Source organism: Cicer arietinum, chromosome 5 (genome assembly GCF_000331145.2).
Source record: "Cicer arietinum cultivar CDC Frontier isolate Library 1 chromosome 5, Cicar.CDCFrontier_v2.0, whole genome shotgun sequence".
In the NCBI taxonomy this organism is placed as follows: domain Eukaryota; kingdom Viridiplantae; phylum Streptophyta; class Magnoliopsida; order Fabales; family Fabaceae; genus Cicer; species Cicer arietinum.
Window position 1 is genome coordinate 64237426 of NC_021164.2, and position 25762 is coordinate 64263187.

A 25762-nucleotide genomic window follows, 5' to 3' on the forward strand; every position below is an offset into this window, starting at 1 on the left:
TATTTGGATTCAACCACTTTAATTTCTTTTTTAATTTTATTTAATCTAAAATAGGATTATGATAGAATTGATTCGTTAATTGGATTTTAATCTAAAGTAGAATTATGAGAGGAATTAGAATTGGTTCCTTAATTGAATTGAGTTTGGTTGATTTGAAAAAGTTTATTTTTAGGTTCATTTGAAAAGATCTATTTTTAACTATGTTATTTTGAATAAAGACTTTTTAACGAAATAGATAACAAATATGTTATATTATATATCTATTTAAATATATTAAAGCAACAGAGCTCTATATATTGCATAACTCTATTTTATATTATATTATATCATTATCTCACTTTATAATTATATATTAATTTTTTTAAAATTCAACCTTAATACACTTTTTAATATATTTTTTTTATTTTGAAATAGTTAATGTTAATAATTAATTGTTAAAAAAAATTAAAAACCTTTGTCATTCTAGTTGACTTTATATATATATATATATATATATATATATATATATATATATATTGTTAATTTGAAAGAAAAAAAAATTTTAAAAATTTCCTTAAGAAAGTTATTTGTAAACTCGAATTTTCTTAAGGAAGTCGTTTTTTGCAAACTTAATTTATAATTTAAAAAAAAAGGATATTTTAGTATGTAATTTTTAAAATGAAGTAGTTTGATAAAAGAAATTTCAAAATAGAGGCAGTAAAAAAAAACCCATACTGCATCCTTTAATTTATTGATATAATAGGTATATATATACTTTTTGGAAAAATAGGAATTGAAATAATATTTTGTTTCATATTTGTAAATTCGGTTAGTTTTATTTTGTGAATCCTTTTGTTTTATATTTGTGAATTCGATTAAATTTCTCTAGTTTAAAATTTTATATATATATAGAGAGAGAGGATAGTTAATATACATGTACAAAAAAGTAGAAAATGTATATTAGTAATTTCCATATTTTTTTATTTGAAAACAATTCCACTATCTATTTTACAATTCAATGGAGGAGTATTATTGTAACTTGTTTGATTTTTATATTATTTAAAAAAACAATTGTTAATTAAGATTAAAAATATTAAATTAAGTTTTTTATTTGAGAATTTCGACATTAACACTAACTTAATATATAAAATAAATAAATAAAAATCATGCACACACAACTTCTTCTCTCATTGTATGAATAATTTATTCTTTGAACTTTTGGAGCTTTCATCTTATTGCTAAGTTAAAAAAGAAAAATGATGTCTTGTTTTTTCTAGAAAATTTTAAATAATTATTATTAAATGGTTGAATTGTAAATCTATAATTTTCTCTCCTATTTTGTAGAGTAACCATTTTTTTGATTTTTTTTAATTTCCTCCTTTCATGTTCTAGACTACCATAGCTAGCTTATTGTTCCCACATGCTCATTGTCTAGCTTATGGTTTTTGTTTTGTTTCTTCATTTTCATTTCGACTTCTCATTAATATTGTTTCTAAGTTAGTTTGATCTTGTTATTTGATTATTGTTTTAATGTCTATCTTAGTGATATGTATGATTAAAAATTGGTATAATTTTTTTATAAAATTATTCTTATATGGTTCACGAGAATGTATAAGTGGCGCTGACTTTAATTAAAAATATTGACCAACTACTAAATATTATTAAAAAATTGTTTTAAACAAGTATAAAATGATTTTTTTTTCAGATAAATTGCGTAGATGATTAATATACACTTGCTATTGTTAGAATGTATATATACTAACAACCTCTCTCTATATATGTATATATATATATAAATAATTTATGTTGTAGTTTAGAAAATTTGAGTGAAAATATATATCTTTCTCTCTACCTATTTCAATATATATATATATATATATTACACCACACCACATAAAATGGATGTCTCTCTTACATAGTGGAATGGATCAGAGAGAATTGTATTAGAAGAAAATTGTCCGTGGAGTATGTATGGAAGCGATTCGTGAATGCAAGGTTTTTTTTTTCTTTTTCTTTTCTAACTTTTAATTTTCATTGTTATCCACGTTATCTTGATTTTGTTTTTCTTATTTTTTAAACCTAATTTATTATTATGTACTTTATTTTGGTTTTATTTTTTTATTGCGATATACTTATCTTTGTTTAAGGATGACCACTTGCCAAGTCATAAGGGCTAGGAATATTTTTTTAAACATCGTTCAAAGAAAAACAAAGTGCTAGGGATGCACGCTTTGGATATAAGAGATAATAAACTGAAGGGCTAAACCAAGTTTTTGAATTAATTTACTGGCATATCAATTTCAAAGTTGGTTAATTTAACTTCACTTTATATATACTCTATATGCAACAGATTTAAAACATGATGTTATTATCGTGGGATGTGGGCAAGGACCATCAATTGAAGAAGTATCGAGGAACTGTCACACAACAAAGAGCGATAAAGGTTAGGCCAAAATTGACAGAACACATGTCATGAAGGTTATTAAGGATTGAGTGTGCATGTATCATTTATGGCGGTATAACATATGAGAAGCCAAATGGTGAACTATATTAAATACAATATGCTAATAAAACAAACAACTCTTTTTAAATATAAAGAGAAATATACAATGCAACCTTCAACATGATAATGACATTGACTTTATTATTTATTTTGATATTTTCAACCTGATAAATTTAATTTTATGTTCACTATAAATTTTTTAATAAACTAAGAAAACGAGGAAAGAAAATTTTACAAATAAGAGAAGATAAGAAAAACTAAGAGAAATTTTAGGATAAAATAAAATATAAAAAATTATTTTCTAAATTAATATAGAACTTAATTCATGGTTACAAAAATTCATTTTTTTTACTTAGTTATATAAAATGTAAATTAAATTACTGATATTATAATTATTTGTTTTTATCTTTTTATTTCTCTCTAAAGATGGTAGCATTTTAATATAAATATTTTAAAAAATAATAACTTAATAATTGTGATAATAATTAATACTAATATATTTTTTAAAAATTATTACTTTATTTTATAAAATATTAGTAATTTTTTAATAATGAAATTATATTTAAAAAAATGTTAAAATTAGTTTATAATTGTTGGTCTTATTTTAAAAAGGTAAAAAAAAATGAGTAAAATATATTTTAAATGTTAGACTCGAATGTAAAGTAAAACCTAATTAAATGATAATAATAATAATAAATATTAATTGAAAAGTAAAAAATAAAAAATATATAAGAAAGAGAGACCAGCTTGCAGCACATTGAGAGAGTATGAGAAAGAAGTAATGAATAAGAGCCAAGAGCCGACGGCCGCATACGGGGAGAAAAGTAAGAAATTGGTATCCATCGTTTCAAAAAACTTCTTCTCTTTTCATTCAAATTTCAATATGTCATTATACTTATTTAATTAATTAACTAAATATAACTTTTCAGATTTTGTATTATTCCAATTTATCTTTAAAATATTCAATTTCTCTTTAAATATTAAATATTTATTATATTAAATATAATTAATGATAATAATGTTGTGAATTTGTGATGAGATATTGAAGTAACTTCATATTTGATGAAATAACGGTGATTTCAATTTCTGTTTGAGGTGACGGTCTTAATGGAGTATCATAAGTCAACAATGGGAGAAAATAAATATTGAGAATTTGTGAAGTGATGATTATTTTTTCATCATATAGGTAGAGTGTGACAAACCTAGTGATTCCAAGGAAGTACAACTGAATAAGTCTGATCATGGCAGTCTGCTTTGAGCCTTGAAGGTATTTGGTTGGATAATTACTAGGTAACTTGGAGGTAGCACTCCAAATATCAGGAGCTACCATGCAACACACGTTTACCTCGACTGTCGCATATATGTGTCTCGAGTTGAGTTTAGGGTGATTTATGAGAACATACCAATTTAAATTGTCTATTCACCGGAATGTTGGCATAATATCAAGCCTCATAACCAAATATTTCAGAATTAGAATGGTACTATATTGTGTAGAGTCTAAGCTCATTCACATAATTGCATTTTTTTATATTGTTTTGTTGTGATTAATATGTATTGTGTGCGATAATAATTTCTTTTAGACGATTTCGTATTATAGTGAAATTTATTGATTTTCTTTGAGTGATTTTGACTTTTTAATGATATTTTTCTTGATGAATGTTTGTGTAATGATACAGTTCTATTATAATTGTTTGTGTGTTCTTCTTACTTGTATTATACTAACAACATGATTTCGAAACTCACCTCATTCGTTGTTTGTGTTTAACTTGTTTGGTCATTTGTTTGCAAAATCGCAGTTATTATAGTTTAATGAGTCTTGAAGCTAAGTAATTATACTTACATCAAGCTTACTGAGATTACATTGTTTTATTGGAGGAAAAAAATTAAAAGTGTTTCTTTTGATTTTTGAGTAATGTAATATCTTAAATTAATTATAAAAGTTTTTATTTCAATATAAAACAAAATTTTTATTGCTGATAATTTAAAAAAAAGAAAAAATCTAATCTAAATTATTATTATATATATTATCTTAGAGTTTAAATTGTCACACACACTCACTCTCCTCAAAGCTTTGTGGTTTTGATTTTATATAAAATTAACTATTGATAAGAAAATCCAATTATTTTGTTAGATGGCACAAAATGTCGTGACACAGAAAAAAAAAATACATTAGACGGTACAATACTGCACGAAGTAAGATATATGTCTATTAGAAGTTTTTTGGATTATTAACAAAAAAAAAAAATAACAAATTCAAATAAAATTAGTTTTGGACGAAAACCAGTAAATCTTTTTGTAACTTAAAGATTGGTATAAAATATAGATGATACCACCAAAGAGAAAAATAAAATAAAAATACTACTACAATAGTGTTTTTAGTTTTCTATTATTATAGAAATACACTCAAAATTTTGATAAGCATACATATACCCAATATATTAAAAAAGTATTTTAATCTAATAAATATTTAATATTTAACTTAAATGTGCAATTAGTTTCAGCAAAATGCAAGAAATTTAATTATATTTTCTATAAAATAATTTTTTTAGTTTAAATACTTAAAAAATGTAAGTATTTATGTTTTAGTTCTATCATTGAAAAATGTAAATATTTATGTTTTAGTTCTAAATGCTTAACAATGTTAGTTTTTAAGAGTTGAATAATTAATGACTTTAAATTTAGTTCTGACAAAATTCAGGAAAATTGGTTTTAATCCATACAAAATAAAAAAATTGTTTCAGTTTTTGCAAAGTACAATAACTTTGATTTTAGCGTCTGTATGATAAAAAAAAAAAATTTGTTTTACTCCTAGGTATGATTTTTATAATAAATTATCATTAATGTATTATAATTTTTATTTAGAAGATATAAAAAATATTAATTTTAATTAATTGATTAATGACAAATATTTATCTTATATAAAATTATATGTTCCATTAGCTTCTTTAGTCACTGATTAGCAAACAAATTATGTGAATGATAATTATTGTATTATAATTTTTCTTAACGATATGTTGAGAGTTATTCTATCAACTTCTTTAAGAACCTTATATTATATTTTACACCGACTAATTGCACATTTAAGATAAATATTAAAGTTATTAATTAATCAATATATATAAAATTATATTAAATATTAAAGACTAAAACGACAATGTTTGCATTTTACATAAATTTAAACTACAAAGTTTTATGTTTTACGAGTAGACTATATCTTTAAATTTATATCAGTACTAATAAATAAAATTCTGTCTTTTTTTAATGATAATAAAATACTATTAAATTAACATTGCAAAATAATTTGTATAAAATTACACAAAAGACCGGTAAAAAAAGTGATATTTTAGAAGAATATGTAAGAGATATAATTATTTCTCTCATGAGTGTGTAGAATTGACTACTAGTAAATATAAAATCATATAAATATCTGCACACATATAAAAATGTTTAGAATATATTTGTGAGGCGTCATTTTGATGTAAATATTGTTTATAATTTCTACATTTTGATTTTCAAGAATACAAAAAATAAAATAGCATATAAAAGGAAAATTACAAATATTTACTTTGTGCCACGTGAAACAAGCAATGCTGCATATTCATGTAAGTCTTGATGGTTGAAAACCACACAAAATAGTGTTTCGATAACAGAGAAACAACAAATTCAAGCGGACTTTTTCTGCAATGCAACTGACATTATCATTATTATTATTATTATTATGATAGTAATTTGAAATTGGGGTGAGCAAGTGCCATGTGTTGATCTAAGATGCTTGCACATGGCTTCACTTATTTCTAATTAAATGCTGGGAAGCCAGGGTTTTGGATGACTTTTTCAGGTTAATAATTTTTTTTATGCATTGAATGTCTTGGAAACTGTTACTCTTTCTTGAACTATTCTGTATATAGCATGTTGCTAATTTAATAGTTACCACCACTTTAGTACTTAATAGTTAATACATTCTGGTTGTTAATTTCACACAAGCATATTCAATTCAACAGTGAAGAGTATAAAAGAATATTCTTGCTCTTCAAAACCTTTGTATAATCAAAATTAGAGTAGAAAACTATCACCACCAAAATTACCTCATTGTCTTTCTCTTTCTATTACTCTGAGCTCCAACCTTTAATTTAGTGAAAAAAAAATCACTTGTCTCCTTGATTTACCTTAAATTGACATTCCAATATGCCATGTTTAATAGTACATGCTGCCAAAATCCCAAAATAGCTATTTTCCCACTCACAACTGTTACTTCTTCCTATCCCTATCTAATTAACCTATATCAAGTAAATTTTATGGTTATTTATATATAATAAGAAAACTTTGGTACTTTTCTAAGAATTGTTTGTCTGTTTTCTATAATACATTTACTTGTTTATTATTATTATTATTATTATTTTACATATTTTTCTCTTTACAATAAATCATTATAAATATTTTTTGTTACTAAACAATTAAAAATGATAAATAAACAAAAAAACAAAAATCTTTTAAAAAATATGATCTGAATGATTAATAATAACTAAAAAAAATTTCTGTTAATTATTTTACTACAATTATTATTATTATTATTATTATTATTATTATTATTATTATTATTATTATTGTTATTTTATTTTACATATTTTTCTCTTTACAATAAATCATTATAAATATTTTTTTTTACTAAACAATTAAAAACGATAAATAAACAAAAAAAAATGATCTGAATGATTAATAATAATTAAAAAAAATTTCTGTTAATTATTTTACTACAATTTAATTATGCTTTTTGGTTCTTTTGACAAAACACTTTTAACAAATGCAAGTTTCAGATCCACCTTCGACAAGTCTTATTCTTTGTTTCTTTTGCCGGAAATTATGTCCATTGCATTGCATCCAACATGCTGTGAAACTAGTTTTGGTTGTGATAGACTGACAGACTTCCGAGTGTTTTTTAATTTGTTGGTGTAGCAGTGGTTCATCATGTTTCTCATTTAATTTTTTTTTGTAAGTTTCTTTTCAAAAATTAGCACAATAATATATATTTAATTTCTTCAAATAAATTTATTTGCCAAAGATTAATATAAAATAGAAAAATAACAAACCTACAACTTAATTGGTAAATCCATTTATCTTGTTTTGTCATTTTTAGTCTCTAAAATAACTGTAGGGAGGGCTTTGTAAGCAATAAAAATTATTAAGACAAAACTACGGGTTTGTTGCAAATAATTTAGTTATTTAAATTAAAAAACAAATCATTTTTAGTTTATTTAGGAGTAGAAGATCAATTTGAATATTTAAAACATAGTTAAATTCAATTTTCAAAAATAACTATTGTCAGATTCTTTTTTTGCATGAATTTAATTTACATTTTATATAACTAAGTAAAAATAAATAAATTTTTGTGACAATCAGTTAAGTTCTATATATGAATTTTAAAAATAATTTTTATATTTTGCTATATCTTAAAATTTCTTAGTTTCATCATAATTTCTCAAAAAAAAATTATATTTTAATTTATAAAAAAATTTACACTAAACACAAGATTAATCATCTAAAATTAATATTAAATAATAATAATAATAATAGAAAATCAAAGTTAAACAGATATTGTGTTATCAAATTGTCTTACATATACCATGTCATTAATTTTCTACGTCCTACTAGTATTTTTTCCGACTAAACAATAAAAGAAAGTTAGACATCTCCAATTGTCATATGGTCTATATGATTATTATGTAACATAATAATTTTCCAAAATGATTTTGCATATTTATTTAATTCTTATTGTTCGAATGAAAATCACTAGATAATTTATATAGACTAAGTTCGAATAGCTTAAATATATTTATCTAATTAAAAATAGTACTAAAGAGAATATAAGTGATTTGAATTTTTAAATCATTGCTAAATTTAATTTTCATAAATAACTATTGTCTGATTTTGTTGCATTAATTTAATTTTACATTTTATATAATTAAGTGAAAAAATGAATATTTGTGACAATCAATTAAGTTCTATATATTAATTTAGAAAATAAATTTTTATATTTTACTTTATCTTACAATTTCTCTTAGTTTTTCTTATAGACCCTGACTTAGAAAAAATCAAAATAAATAATAAAGTCAATCTTATTATTTCAAACGCATTGTATCTTTCTTTTTATATTTAAAAAGACTTGTTTGTTACAAAGTTTCAGTTCCACCTACTAGAGTATTAGCTACAATTTTTACATACTTTTTTTTAATTAAAAAGAGAATGAAATAGATCCATAGCTTAGAAAATTTAAATTTTCTAATCTAGAAACAGTAGATTAATTACTATATGTTTAGTATGATTCATTGATTCTCATATGTTATGCCATGGGTGATGCAAGCAGTCTCGATCAATAACATCACCCCATTCTATTCCATGTATGGACAATCTTCTTCCAACAAGCAACCATTCTCTTTAACCCAGCCAATTGTGTCATTCATAGTAACTCCTTCTTTGTCTTGATGAGATGTACGGTTTGAAAAGGGTAAGTTTAAATTTTGTGGTCCAACTTTTGGATTGATGAGATGTACCATTTGAAAGGGATAAGTTTAAATTTTGTTGTACTAATATTTCTATTAAGTGATTTAATTTTATTAAGGAGATTTATTCTGGTACAAAAAAGCATCTGCATTTGCAAAGGCAGGAATACACTTTTTTAATAAATCTTAGGAACAATCATCAAATAGTTATAGATTTTGATATATAGTATTCAATAATATTTTGTTTATGACTACTATTTTATTATTTTTTGATATCACCCTTTCTATTCTTTTTTAAAATAAAAATTTATAAAATAACTCAAATTTTGATAAAGTTGAACAACGGAAAAAAGAAGAGATAAATAAATTGTATATTTTTACTCTTTGTTATGTTTTTTATACGTAAAAATATATAGTATTGAGTTTGTTTATTTAAGTTGTTAAAATACGGTATATTGAACTTGTTATATTATTTTTTTTCACTCTAATATTTATTAGTATATATGTTATTTATAATTTAAACACATAGAATAATAATTTAAAATATTGATGAAAGGATAGAGATAAACTATGTGTTAATTTAAAGTAAATTAACATATAAATGAATATCAATAATTTAAAATATTGATGAAAGGATAGAGATAAACTATGTGTTAATTTAAAGTAAATTAACACATAGAATAAATGACTTTTTATTAAACTTGTGAGTGAAAAATAAAACAAGAATGGTATGAGTAAACAACAAAATATTTAACAGGTTAGAAGTGAAAAATAAAACAAGAATGGTATGAGTAAACAACAAAATATTTAATACCGTTAGAAGATTCATATAAAAGAATGATTTATTTTGTATGCATTAGAAGATTCCTATTAGCAGATAAAGATATAGATTATGAATAATCATAGAAAAACATAATAAATAAAACACACTTTTAAAATATTCTTAACATAACTAATTCGTATGCATTTAATTTTTTTACACATAATTGCATGTGTCTAATTACATTTTAAAATATAAATTTTTAGAGATATATTTTAGAAAATAATATAACCAGGATAAGATAAATCGTCATTTGCAAAAGCAATTTGCAACTAAACAAAAAAAAAATGATATTTTGATAGATAGTTTTGAAAATAGGGTAGTTTAATAAATAAAAATTCAAAATTGGATAGCTAAAAAGAAAACCATGTTGCATCCTTTAATTTATTGATATAATATATATTCTTTTTGAAGAAATAAGAATTGAAATAATATTTTATTTTATATTTGTGAATTCGATCAGTTTTACTACAGTCCATAAATAAATTAAATTATTTTCTACATGAGAATTGATCATTTGATAACTTATAATTTAAAATATTGAAATACATTATATTTTATTTTCTATTTACTAATTGAAGATTATTATTATAACTTATTTTTGTTTTTATTTTATTTAAAAAATACTAAAAGTACGTAAAAATTGTAGCTAATGCTCTAATAGTTGGAACTAAAAGTTTGTAGTTAATGCTATGTTAGTTTGAACTTAAACTTTTGTTTAAAAAAGAAATAGGTGGGGACGATCTTATGAATTTTACTTTATTTCATTTTTAATAAAAAAAATTTCTAACAAAAAATAAAACAATCTAAATTCATATCGACTGCAAATTGTTTATGGATGAAGCAGTATGCCATTCAAACAAACGAGTCTTCTTACATATAAGAAAGATACAATACAAGCCATAACATGAATGTTATGGTTTGAAATAATGACATTCACTATTTTAATTTTTTTTAAGTGAGGGTCTATAAGAAAAACTAAGAGAAATTGTAAGATAAAGTAAAATATAAAAATTTATTTTCTAAATTAATACATATAACTTAATTGATTGTCACAAAAATGTATTTTTTTTACTTAATTATATAAAATGTAAATTAAATTAGTGCAAAACAATCAGACAATAGTTATTTATGAAATTAAATTTAACAATGATTTAGAAATTCAAATCACTTATATTCTCTTTAATAATATTTTTAATTAAATAAATACATCTAAGCAATCCGAACTTAATCTATATAAATTATCTAGTGATTTTCATTCGAACAATAAGACTTAAACAAATATGTAAAATCATTTGGGAAAATTATCATGTTACATAATAATCACATAGATCAAATGAAAATTGGAGAGATATCTAACTTTCTTTTATTGTTTAGTCGAAAAAATACAAGTAGGACGTAGAAAATTAATGACATGGGTATATGTAAGACAATATGATAACACAACATGTGTTTAACACAACATGTATTTGAGAATATTTAAATTTTTTTATAGACTAAAAATATAAGAAAATTTTGAGAAATTGTGATGAAACTAAGAAATTTTAGGATATAGCAAAATAAAAAATTATTTTTAAAATTAAAATATTGAATTTAATTGATTGTCACAAAAATTCATTTTTTTTACTTAGTTATATAAACCAGTTTCACAACATGTGGAAGCAATGCAATGAACATGATTTCTTGCAAAAGAAATAAAGAATCAGTAAGGTAAACTATGGGTTGCGACTCGTCGAAGGTGGATCTGGAACTTGCATTTAATTTCTAGCATTTGTTACATTGCAAACATGTATTGTGAGTTGTGACTCGTTGAAGGTAGAGCTAGTAATCTGTGTTATGTATGTAGTTAGCCTTTTACCTAGGTATTATAACATTCATGCACTTAAGTAGTAGTAATATCATTAATTTTCTTGTAAATGCAAATTTTATTTATCATAAAGAGTATATAGATAAAGAAAATGATGAATGCAAATAGTTCGAGCATTTCTCATTTTCCTCAATCAAAATCTCCTAAATTGTACTCTTCCAGTTGGTATCAAAGCGGGTTTGATCCCACTCCAACTTTTCTTATAGCTCTAGCATTTCTCATTTTCCTCAATCAAAATCTCCTATATTGTTCTCCTCCCACTTGGTATCAAAGCGGGTTTGATCCCTCTCCAACTATTCTTATTGCACATTATTGTCACAATAAGTCTTGGTTGTCTTTGACAATCTAGCAGCAATTTGCTGTCGTTCGTAGTTCTCGACCTCCGATTGTATGGTGCCGCCATCCGTACAATTTATTTATGTATTGTGGTTATTGTTAATCATAGCTCACCGTTCCCACATCCTTAAAGGCATAAAAATTGGATTCAAACCTCAATATCGTATACACTTATTTAATCTAATGGTAAAGTTGAGTGGTACATTGGTGAAGGACTTAATAAAGCCCTCACCCCATACCAGAAGTCACACTCTTTATAGTAATAAAATGTGAGTTCTTTGTATTTGGGCTGGTCTAACTTTGTTTATGACCCATCACATAATAAGAAAATTTACATATATACTTTTCAATATTTTTGTCCATAATTTACCTATTACTATTTATTTATGACTTTTTGTCTGTCTATATTTTTTAGGTGTGTTTTGTCCGTCTATTAATTAGGACTTAAATAAAGATATGCAAAACAAGTTCTATGGTTGATTGGTCACTTAGACCATTGAAAATTCTAATGATAATTAATAATACTTTTCAGTATTAATAACTCATTATCTTATTCATTTTTATGGTAATTTAATTGACATTAACAATATTTATTTATTTATTTTTATTGAATTAATACTTTTTAAATTATTTCAATCACAAAAATTAAAATATTTATTAACATTTATAATTACAATCACTAAAATTTTAAATATTTTTTAAAATTAATCTATAGTAGACCGTAATCTATATTGGAGTTGATCTATAGTAAAGTTTGACATTGGATTTTTCTTCCAACACAAAAGTTGTAGCTCTGGTTTTTGGCTTTCCAACGTCTGCTCGCATGGGTCAATCCGATATCCAGAGCTCAAGTTATGGCCTACAGAGCGAATATGGGTCAAAATGCAAATAATAAAATTATAATTCAATTTCAACCCAAAGTTTAAAAGCAAGCTAAAAAGTTATTCTAAGCTATAAAGAGCTTTTAAAATATCAAAGTAAAAAGTTAGAAACATGTGCTCAAATATTATGATCAGTAGTCTATGCTTCAAACATGTGCCAGACCAGAAGAGAGAAATTGTAGGACAAAAGTGAAGCCATGATACTAGTAGGATATCATCTAATTGGTGCATACAAGTTGTATGGTCCTTCCAGAGGCAAGGTTGTAATAGAAGGAGACTTGGGACTGGAAACAGAAGGAGACCAGCAGCCAACATTGGAAACAAATTGCCAGCAACCAACATTGGGACTGAGAACAAGACACTAGTAGCACATGTTACCTACACAAATGCCTTTACAGGTACAAGATGATCATCAGACCAATATGGACATATTTGAAGAAAAGATAGAGTCAAGCATATCTCATAAGGAAAGGAAATCACCAACCCACTTAAAAGACTTTGAAGTATACAATGACAGTGACATTGATAAGAGTGGAGACCTGGTACATTTTGCTTTATTTGAAATACAGAACCTTTGAATGTTGAAGAAAGCCATGAAGAGGGGACCCTGGTAGAAAGCAATGATAGAATAAATCAATGCAATTGAGAAGAGCCAGACTTGGTACTTAACTGACTTGCATCCAAAACAGAAGCGGATTGGAGTAAAATGGATCTACAAACTCAAATTGAATCCTCATGGAACAATTGCCAAATATAAAGCTAGATTGGTGGCCAAGGGATTCTTACAAAGGGAAAATATAAACTATTGTGAAGTGTTTGTTGTAGTGGCCAGAATTGAAACAATCAAACTAGTGATAGCATTGGCATGTGCTAGAGGTTGGCTGATGTGCCAGCTTGATGTCAAGTATGCCTTTTAGAAGAAGAAATGTTTGTCTCTCAACCACCAAGATTTGTGATTAAGGAAAGTTATATATGGTTTGAAGCAAGCTCCAAGAGCTTGAAACAAAAGAATTGACTCATTCTTAATTGGCATTGGCTTCATCGAATGCACAGTGAAATATGAAGTATATGTAACGCATTACACATTAAATGAAGGGTCTGCAATGACCCCATTTGCCTATATGTTAATGACATGTTGGTAACTAGCAGCAATGGGAAGGCAATTCAAGAGTTCAAACAAATCAGTAATGATGAGTTTGAAATGTCATATTTGGGAAAAGTAAGTTACTTCCTGGGATGAAAATCACTTGAGATAGAAGGAGGGCTACTGATGCATCGAAAGAAATATGCTGGAGAAATTCTAAGAAGGTTCAATATGGTCCGTTGCAATCATGATGTCACTCTAATTGAGATCAATGATAAGCTGGGAAAAGAAATTGAAGAGTTTGTTGATACTACATATTTAAGCAAGTTGTTGGTTTCCTAAGGTACTTGTGCAATATAAGACCTAATATATGTTATAGTATAAGTGTTATTAGCAAATTCATGGAGAATCCCAAGCATTCCCACTGGATGGCAGCCAAAAGGATCATGAGATGCATTCAAGGCACATTAGAGCACAGTATTCTGTTTGCAACAGATTTAAAACAAGAAAATGAAAACTTAGTGGGTTGTTCAGATTTTGATTGATGTGGAGATAAGAGTGATACAAGAAGCACATATGGTTATGTATTCAAGTCCATGAAATCTCTAATATCATAGAGCTCAAAGAAGCAACCAGTCACAGCATTGTCATCATGTGAGGTTGAGTATATTGTTGACAGCTATGCAGCCTGCCAGGCAGTGTGGTTGAAATCATTGACATCAGAATTGAGAATTGATGTATGATGATAGACAACACCTCAACCATAAATCTAGCAAAGAATCATGTGTCTCATGAAGAAGCAAACACGTTGAAACGTGGTTTCACTTCCTAAGAGATCAAGTTGGAAGATGCAAATTATAACTCATATATTGTCAAATTGAAATTCAGTTGACTGATATCATGACAAAGACATTGAGGACAATCAGATTTCAGGAGTTAAGACAAATGCTAAGAGTAGTTTCAATTAGATACTTGAATTAAGGGAAAGTGTTAAAAATCAAGAATGTTATGAAAAAGCCAAATTGATCAGAATAAACCAAGAATGTTCTTTGTATTAGAAAGTTTGTTTGTAATTCAAGTACAACAGTTGTTACATGTAATAACTAACTAATCACTTAATTAGTTAGTTAGTTAGTTAGTTATAGGATAGTTAGAATGAATAAGAACAAACCATGTATAAATAGCACATTCCATTCATTCAATAAACAAGTCATACAGCATATATCTCATTATGTATTTTTATTATTCTTGCACTTGAAGTAATAAGCTTGAAAGCTAGCAAACACACTTTGACATATGTGACTATAATTAGTATAATTTAATCAAGGCAAAAAAAAAAAATCCAAGAAGTCCCTCCAATAATGGGTCATGTTTATAAAGCATCTCTTGCTTTGAAACTCACCAACATAACTAAACATTGACATAAATATCAAACACCACATTGACATTAAAAATAATTTAAGAAAATTGAAGGGAATGGACGCAACTACATATGCTTGTACTATGTTGGTTTCAAACATCTACATTTGTCGAACACCAAACCCACCTTCAATATGAAGTGTCGGTACTAATAGCTTCGTCATAAACTAAACAAAACTAATAGCGCCTACAAAATACATAGTAGGCCACGGTCTATTCTTTTATAACAAAATAGTGTCTACAAAGTTTAAATGTTACCGTCTAAAGATACATCAAACAAAATATATACCAAAGATCAACATGTGATAGAAGGTATGAAAATATATAGGGAAATGATATTTTGACAAAAATTTAGATGGAATCGATAATTTCATATATATAAAATAACATTTTTATTGTAAAAGATGATACAATTTAAATTTTTAGATGTTCAAATATATCCAATATTCATTAATTATGATTTGGATTCTAATATATACTTGAAAGTCGTGTTTAATGGAGTTTAAAATTTTGATTAATTAATATATTTTAATGATATTGCAACACATAATTATTAAACATTTACTGTACATAATTAATCATATATTTAAATTGTGTTCACAATCTAAATAGTTAACTAATTTTGAGTTATATTTAACTAAAGCATATAGTCATACGACAAGTTAATTTCCTGTGAAATCACTATTTTACATCATGTTAAAAGTCAAATTTTTATATCACAAAGAAAGACAATTTTTATGATACATTATTTTATGTTATTTCCTTATAATAAACTATCTTATTGAGTCTAGATGATGCTATTGTACATATTAAAGTATCAAGATTAATGTATTAATATATAGAGTTTAATGAAAAATAAATTATAATTCCTATATATTTTATAAGATTATATAAATATATAAATCTATCAAAAATAATTGTTAAATCTTGATAATCTTTATGGTTCAAATATATTTTCATTTTTTATAATTTAAATTATGGATAGAGCTGTGACTGGCAATTAAAAACATACTAAACATTTATATATGGTCAGCTAATCCACTTTAGTAGTTGTGAGATGGCTAACAAAATCAAACTACACTTCTGTGGTGACAAATGAAGAGCCAATCAGATAGAATGCTCCCCCCACCCCAATAAAAGTGTATGGAGGGTTAGATGTACATAGCACCATCCCAAAAAAAGGAAATCAAAGCTAATAAAGAAATAGCAACATAAAAAAGACAAATGAAGAGCCAATCAGATAGAATGCTCCCCCCACCCCAATAAAAGTGTATGGAGGGTTAGATGTACATAGCACCATCCCAAAAAAAGGAAATCAAAGCTAATAAAGAAATAGCAACATAAAAAAGACAAATGAAGAGCCAATCAGATAGAATGCTCCCCCCACCCCAATAAAAGTGTATGGAGGGTTAGATGTACATAGCACCATCCCAAAAAAAGGAAATCAAAGCTAATAAAGAAATAGCAACATAAAAAAGACAAATGAAGAGCCAATCAGATAGAATGCTCCCCCCACCCCAATAAAAGTGTATGGAGGGTTAGATGTACATAGCACCATCCCAAAAAAAGGAAATCAAAGCTAATAAAGAAATAGCAACATAAAAAAGACAAATGAAGAGCCAATCAGATAGAATGCTCCCCCCACCCCAATAAAAGTGTATGGAGGGTTAGATGTACATAGCACCATCCCAAAAAAAGGAAATCAAAGCTAATAAAGAAATAGCAACATAAAAAAGACAAATGAAGAGCCAATCAGATAGAATGCTCCCCCCACCCCAATAAAAGTGTATGGAGGGTTAGATGTACATAGCACCATCCCAAAAAAAGGAAATCAAAGCTAATAAAGAAATAGCAACATAAAAAAGACAAATGAAGAGCCAATCAGATAGAATGCTCCCCCCACCCCAATAAAAGTGTATGGAGGGTTAGATGTACATAGCACCATCCCAAAAAAAGGAAATCAAAGCTAATAAAGAAATAGCAACATAAAAAAGACAAATGAAGAGCCAATCAGATAGAATGCTCCCCCCACCCCAATAAAAGTGTATGGAGGGTTAGATGTACATAGCACCATCCCAAAAAAAGGAAATCAAAGCTAATAAAGAAATAGCAACATAAAAAAGACAAATGAAGAGCCAATCAGATAGAATGCTCCCCCCACCCCAATAAAAGTGTATGGAGGGTTAGATGTACATAGCACCATCCCAAAAAAAGGAAATCAAAGCTAATAAAGAAATAGCAACATAAAAAAGACAAATGAAGAGCCAATCAGATAGAATGCTCCCCCCACCCCAATAAAAGTGTATGGAGGGTTAGATGTACATAGCACCATCCCAAAAAAAGGAAATCAAAGCTAATAAAGAAATAGCAACATAAAAAAGACAAATGAAGAGCCAATCAGATAGAATGCTCCCCCCACCCCAATAAAAGTGTATGGAGGGTTAGATGTACATAGCACCATCCCAAAAAAAGGAAATCAAAGCTAATAAAGAAATAGCAACATAAAAAAGACAAATGAAGAGCCAATCAGATAGAATGCTCCCCCCACCCCAATAAAAGTGTATGGAGGGTTAGATGTACATAGCACCATCCCAAAAAAAGGAAATCAAAGCTAATAAAGAAATAGCAACATAAAAAAGACAAATGAAGAGCCAATCAGATAGAATGCTCCCCCCACCCCAATAAAAGTGTATGGAGGGTTAGATGTACATAGCACCATCCCAAAAAAAGGAAATCAAAGCTAATAAAGAAATAGCAACATAAAAAAGACAAATGAAGAGCCAATCAGATAGAATGCTCCCCCCACCCCAATAAAAGTGTATGGAGGGTTAGATGTACATAGCACCATCCCAAAAAAAGGAAATCAAAGCTAATAAAGAAATAGCAACATAAAAAAGACAAATGAAGAGCCAATCAGATAGAATGCTCCCCCCACCCCAATAAAAGTGTATGGAGGGTTAGATGTACATAGCACCATCCCAAAAAAAGGAAATCAAAGCTAATAAAGAAATAGCAACATAAAAAAGACAAATGAAGAGCCAATCAGATAGAATGCTCCCCCCACCCCAATAAAAGTGTATGGAGGGTTAGATGTACATAGCACCATCCCAAAAAAAGGAAATCAAAGCTAATAAAGAAATAGCAACATAAAAAAGACAAATGAAGAGCCAATCAGATAGAATGCTCCCCCCACCCCAATAAAAGTGTATGGAGGGTTAGATGTACATAGCACCATCCCAAAAAAAGGAAATCAAAGCTAATAAAGAAATAGCAACATAAAAAAGACAAATGAAGAGCCAATCAGATAGAATGCTCCCCCCACCCCAATAAAAGTGTATGGAGGGTTAGATGTACATAGCACCATCCCAAAAAAAGGAAATCAAAGCTAATAAAGAAATAGCAACATAAAAAAGACAAATGAAGAGCCAATCAGATAGAATGCTCCCCCCACCCCAATAAAAGTGTATGGAGGGTTAGATGTACATAGCACCATCCCAAAAAAAGGAAATCAAAGCTAATAAAGAAATAGCAACATAAAAAAGACAAATGAAGAGCCAATCAGATAGAATGCTCCCCCCACCCCAATAAAAGTGTATGGAGGGTTAGATGTACATAGCACCATCCCAAAAAAAGGAAATCAAAGCTAATAAAGAAATAGCAACATAAAAAAGACAAATGAAGAGCCAATCAGATAGAATGCTCCCCCCACCCCAATAAAAGTGTATGGAGGGTTAGATGTACATAGCACCATCCCAAAAAAAGGAAATCAAAGCTAATAAAGAAATAGCAACATAAAAAAGACAAATGAAGAGCCAATCAGATAGAATGCTCCCCCCACCCCAATAAAAGTGTATGGAGGGTTAGATGTACATAGCACCATCCCAAAAAAAGGAAATCAAAGCTAATAAAGAAATAGCAACATAAAAAAGACAAATGAAGAGCCAATCAGATAGAATGCTCCCCCCACCCCAATAAAAGTGTATGGAGGGTTAGATGTACATAGCACCATCCCAAAAAAAGGAAATCAAAGCTAATAAAGAAATAGCAACATAAAAAAGACAAATGAAGAGCCAATCAGATAGAATGCTCCCCCCACCCCAATAAAAGTGTATGGAGGGTTAGATGTACATAGCACCATCCCAAAAAAAGGAAATCAAAGCTAATAAAGAAATAGCAACATAAAAAAGACAAATGAAGAGCCAATCAGATAGAATGCTCCCCCCACCCCAATAAAAGTGTATGGAGGGTTAGATGTACATAGCACCATCCCAAAAAAAGGAAATCAAAGCTAATAAAGAAATAGCAACATAAAAAAGACAAATGAAGAGCCAATCAGATAGAATGCTCCCCCCACCCCAATAAAAGTGTATGGAGGGTTAGATGTACATAGCACCATCCCAAAAAAAGGAAATCAAAGCTAATAAAGAAATAGCAACATAAAAAAGACAAATGAAGAGCCAATCAGATAGAATGCTCCCCCCACCCCAATAAAAGTGTATGGAGGGTTAGATGTACATAGCACCATCCCAAAAAAAGGAAATCAAAGCTAATAAAGAAATAGCAACATAAAAAAGACAAATGAAGAGCCAATCAGATAGAATGCTCCCCCCACCCCAATAAAAGTGTATGGAGGGTTAGATGTACATAGCACCATCCCAAAAAAAGGAAATCAAAGCTAATAAAGAAATAGCAACATAAAAAAGACAAATGAAGAGCCAATCAGATAGAATGCTCCCCCCACCCCAATAAAAGTGTATGGAGGGTTAGATGTACATAGCACCATCCCAAAAAAAGGAAATCAAAGCTAATAAAGAAATAGCAACATAAAAAAGACAAATGAAGAGCCAATCAGATAGAATGCTCCCCCCACCCCAATAAAAGTGTATGGAGGGTTAGATGTACATAGCACCATCCCAAAAAAAGGAAATCAAAGCTAATAAAGAAATAGCAACATAAAAAAGACAAATGAAGAGCCAATCAGATAGAATGCTCCCCCCACCCCAATAAAAGTGTATGGAGGGTTAGATGTACATAGCACCATCCCAAAAAAAGGAAATCAAAGCTAATAAAGAAATAGCAACATAAAAAAGACAAATGAAGAGCCAATCAGATAGAATGCTCCCCCCACCCCAATAAAAGTGTATGGAGGGTTAGATGTACATAGCACCATCCCAAAAAAAGGAAATCAAAGCTAATAAAGAAATAGCAACATAAAAAAGACAAATGAAGAGCCAATCAGATAGAATGCTCCCCCCACCCCAATAAAAGTGTATGGAGGGTTAGATGTACATAGCACCATCCCAAAAAAAGGAAATCAAAGCTAATAAAGAAATAGCAACATAAAAAAGACAAATGAAGAGCCAATCAGATAGAATGCTCCCCCCACCCCAATAAAAGTGTATGGAGGGTTAGATGTACATAGCACCATCCCAAAAAAAGGAAATCAAAGCTAATAAAGAAATAGCAACATAAAAAAGACAAATGAAGAGCCAATCAGATAGAATGCTCCCCCCACCCCAATAAAAGTGTATGGAGGGTTAGATGTACATAGCACCATCCCAAAAAAAGGAAATCAAAGCTAATAAAGAAATAGCAACATAAAAAAGACAAATGAAGAGCCAATCAGATAGAATGCTCCCCCCACCCCAATAAAAGTGTATGGAGGGTTAGATGTACATAGCACCATCCCAAAAAAAGGAAATCAAAGCTAATAAAGAAATAGCAACATAAAAAAGACAAATGAAGAGCCAATCAGATAGAATGCTCCCCCCACCCCAATAAAAGTGTATGGAGGGTTAGATGTACATAGCACCATCCCAAAAAAAGGAAATCAAAGCTAATAAAGAAATAGCAACATAAAAAAGACAAATGAAGAGCCAATCAGATAGAATGCTCCCCCCACCCCAATAAAAGTGTATGGAGGGTTAGATGTACATAGCACCATCCCAAAAAAAGGAAATCAAAGCTAATAAAGAAATAGCAACATAAAAAAGACAAATGAAGAGCCAATCAGATAGAATGCTCCCCCCACCCCAATAAAAGTGTATGGAGGGTTAGATGTACATAGCACCATCCCAAAAAAAGGAAATCAAAGCTAATAAAGAAATAGCAACATAAAAAAGACAAATGAAGAGCCAATCAGATAGAATGCTCCCCCCACCCCAATAAAAGTGTATGGAGGGTTAGATGTACATAGCACCATCCCAAAAAAAGGAAATCAAAGCTAATAAAGAAATAGCAACATAAAAAAGACAAATGAAGAGCCAATCAGATAGAATGCTCCCCCCACCCCAATAAAAGTGTATGGAGGGTTAGATGTACATAGCACCATCCCAAAAAAAGGAAATCAAAGCTAATAAAGAAATAGCAACATAAAAAAGACAAATGAAGAGCCAATCAGATAGAATGCTCCCCCCACCCCAATAAAAGTGTATGGAGGGTTAGATGTACATAGCACCATCCCAAAAAAAGGAAATCAAAGCTAATAAAGAAATAGCAACATAAAAAAGACAAATGAAGAGCCAATCAGATAGAATGCTCCCCCCACCCCAATAAAAGTGTATGGAGGGTTAGATGTACATAGCACCATCCCAAAAAAAGGAAATCAAAGCTAATAAAGAAATAGCAACATAAAAAAGACAAATGAAGAGCCAATCAGATAGAATGCTCCCCCCACCCCAATAAAAGTGTATGGAGGGTTAGATGTACATAGCACCATCCCAAAAAAAGGAAATCAAAGCTAATAAAGAAATAGCAACATAAAAAAGACAAATGAAGAGCCAATCAGATAGAATGCTCCCCCCACCCCAATAAAAGTGTATGGAGGGTTAGATGTACATAGCACCATCCCAAAAAAAGGAAATCAAAGCTAATAAAGAAATAGCAACATAAAAAAGACAAATGAAGAGCCAATCAGATAGAATGCTCCCCCCACCCCAATAAAAGTGTATGGAGGGTTAGATGTACATAGCACCATCCCAAAAAAAGGAAATCAAAGCTAATAAAGAAATAGCAACATAAAAAAGACAAATGAAGAGCCAATCAGATAGAATGCTCCCCCCACCCCAATAAAAGTGTATGGAGGGTTAGATGTACATAGCACCATCCCAAAAAAAGGAAATCAAAGCTAATAAAGAAATAGCAACATAAAAAAGACAAATGAAGAGCCAATCAGATAGAATGCTCCCCCCACCCCAATAAAAGTGTATGGAGGGTTAGATGTACATAGCACCATCCCAAAAAAAGGAAATCAAAGCTAATAAAGAAATAGCAACATAAAAAAGACAAATGAAGAGCCAATCAGATAGAATGCTCCCCCCACCCCAATAAAAGTGTATGGAGGGTTAGATGTACATAGCACCATCCCAAAAAAAGGAAATCAAAGCTAATAAAGAAATAGCAACATAAAAAAGACAAATGAAGAGCCAATCAGATAGAATGCTCCCCCCACCCCAATAAAAGTGTATGGAGGGTTAGATGTACATAGCACCATCCCAAAAAAAGCCAATCAAAGCTAATAAAGAAATAGCAACATAAAAATGACAAATGACGAGCTAAAAAACACAAGGGAGAAATTTCTCACAGATTCAGATAGTAATTCAGCCCCTTCAAAATCACTGATATCCCATTCTTCTAGCGACCTTGTGATAGCTTGTATGGCTGTGTGTGTATCCTTGATACCAGCAAATGATGCTGTAGTGCCCTTATGGAGACCGCGTGGGCTACTACCAAGCTCTATTTTGGGATAAATCGGCCTCTGTAAAGTCTTAACACTTGTTCCAATCAGACCACTTTCTTTACAGGCACCTTGTTCAGCTTCCTTTGTCTTCTTTTGTTCAATAAATCGATAAGCTTCAACAGCAGTTACACAGCCAGCAATTCGAGCTTCCTGCAAGATATTTTAAATGGAAATGGCATCATATGATCATATCTACACACTTAGACAGATGTGACTATAACTAACTCTTTTGGACAGCTACGATACATTTTTTCTTATAAAATATGGAATACTGATACGTATAGTATGTGTATATATAAAAATAAAAAATTCACAAAATATGAGTAAATATATAATATAGAAATCTATACATTATAATAAAGCAAACATGATAAACTGGCAAGTTTGACACGTGTCAACAAACTAGAGTTTTAAGAAAATATCAAGTTTCTATTAATAGAAATAATACGTGGTTATGACCAATTAAAAAATAAAAGGAATGAATTAAAAATAAAAAGTTTTTTTTTTGTAAAAAAAACATAAAACATCTGTTACATCACGATCTTTGTCTACGATACATAACTTGACAGTTTTTTCTATGCGTCCTGAGAAGTTAATGGCCAATTAAAAAATAAGAAAAATAAATTAAAAATAAAAGATTTTTTTTTTAAGAAAAAAATAAAACTTCCATTACATGAGAAATGCAGACGTGAATGACCAATTAAAAAATAAGAAAATAAATTAAAAATAAAATATAATGCACGACCTGACATTTCACATTTCACGGTTGAGAATTGAGTGGCCAATTGAAAGATAATTATTTTTAAAGCACTACTTTAGCAACCGCCAATTCAAATTTATCTATACAATATAATAAAGCAAATATGATAATTTGGAAAGTTTGACACGTGTGAGCTAAACAGAGTGTTAGGAAGATATCAAATTTGAAATAATATTTTTTTTAGAATAAAATTAAATTTACGTTACACGACTTTGTACATGCGTCAGTTCAAAAGTTAGTGGCCAATTAAAAAATAAAAGAATTAATTAAAAATAAAATACACTACACCACTACTTACGTTTCATCGTTAAGAATTTAGTGGTCAGTTAGAAAAGAAAAAGAATAACAGCAAAATACGTTCAATTACACCCAGCACGACGTGACACTTTTTGGAATTGTTTTTTAAACACTACTTTAACAACCACAGCTTCAAATTAATTTATTTTATTTTATGAATCTATACATTATAATAAAGCAAACATGATAAATTGGCAAGTTTGACACGTGTCAACAATCTAGAGTGTTAAGAAAATATCAAGTTTCTATTAATAGAAATAATACGTGCTTATGCTTGAGAAGTTAATGGTCAATTAAAAAATATAAGGAATGAATTAAAAATAAAAAGTTTTTTTTTTAAGAAAAGCATAAAACTTCTGTTACATCACGATCTTTGTTCACGATACATCCGAATTTAATGGTCAATTAAAAAATTAAAAATAAAATACAATATACCACGACTTGACAGTTTTTTCTATGCGTTCGTTGAGAAGTTAATGGCCAATTAAAAAATAAGAAAAATAAATTAAAAATAAAAGATTTTGTTTAAGAAAAAAATAAAACTTCCATTACATGAGAAATGAATGACCAATTAAAAAATAAGAAAATAAATTAAAAATCTATACAATTTAATAAAGCAAAATGATAATATTTTTTTTTATAATAAAATTAAATTTATGTTACACGACTTTGTACATGTCAGTTGAAAAGTTAGTGGTCAATTAAAAAAATAAAATAATGAATTAAAAATAAAATACACTACACCACTACTTACGTTTCACCGTTGAGAATTTAGTGGTCAGTTAGAAAAGAAAAAGAATAACAACAAAATACGTTCAATTACACCCAGCACGACGTGACACTTTTTGGAATTATTTTTTAAACACTACTTTAACAACCACAGTTTCAAATTAATTTATTTTATTTTACGAATCTATACATTATAATAAAGCAAACATGATAAATTGGCAAGTTTGACACGTGTCAACAAACTAGAGTGTTAAGAAAATATCAAGTTTCTATTAATAGAAATAATACGTGCTTATGCTTGAGAAGTTAATGGTCAATTAAAAAATAAAAGGAATGAATTAAAAATAAAAAGTTTTTTTTTTAAGAAAAGCATAAAACTTCTGTTACATCACGATCTTTGTCCACGATACATCCGTTGAGAATTTAATGGTCAATTAAAAAATTAAAAATAAAATACAATATACCACTTGACAGTTTTTTCTATGCGTTCGTTGAGAAGTTAATGGCCAATTAAAAAATAAGAAAAATAAATTAAAAATAAAAGATTTTGTTTAAGAAAAAAATAAAACTTCCATTACATGAGAAATGAATGACCAATTAAAAAATAAGAAAATAAATTAAAAATCTATACAATTTAATAAAGCAAAATGATAATATTTTTTTATAATAAAATTAAATTTATGTTACACGACTTTGTACATGTCAGTTGAAAAGTTAGTGGTCAATTAAATAAATAAAAGAATGAATTAAAAATAAAATACACTACACCACTACTTACGTTTCACCGTTGAGAATTTAGTGGTCAGTTAGAAAAAAAAAAACTAACAGCAAAATACGTTCAATTACACCCAC

General features: G+C 28.2%; 2 protein-coding genes across 2 annotated transcripts in view; both read right to left on the reverse strand.

Moving 5' to 3' along the window:
- LOC113786699 (probable threonine--tRNA ligase, cytoplasmic) overlaps positions 1 to 12069 on the reverse strand; it is a 19937-nt gene extending 7868 nt beyond the window's left edge. Inside the window, exon 1 of the mRNA XM_073368834.1 lies at positions 11928 to 12069. Coding sequence (XP_073224935.1) covers positions 11928 to 12069 — 142 coding nt within the window. The remainder of the gene's footprint in view (positions 1 to 11927) is intronic.
- Positions 12070 to 22764: 10695 nt separating this feature from the next.
- Positions 22765 to 25762, reverse strand: part of LOC113786520 (transcriptional adapter ADA2-like) — a 14447-nt gene continuing 11449 nt past the window's right edge. Inside the window, exons 2-3 of the mRNA XM_073368835.1 lie at positions 22969 to 23274; positions 22765 to 22770 (exon numbers count right to left, since the gene is read on the reverse strand). Coding sequence (XP_073224936.1) covers positions 22765 to 22770; positions 22969 to 23274 — 312 coding nt within the window. The remainder of the gene's footprint in view (positions 22771 to 22968; positions 23275 to 25762) is intronic.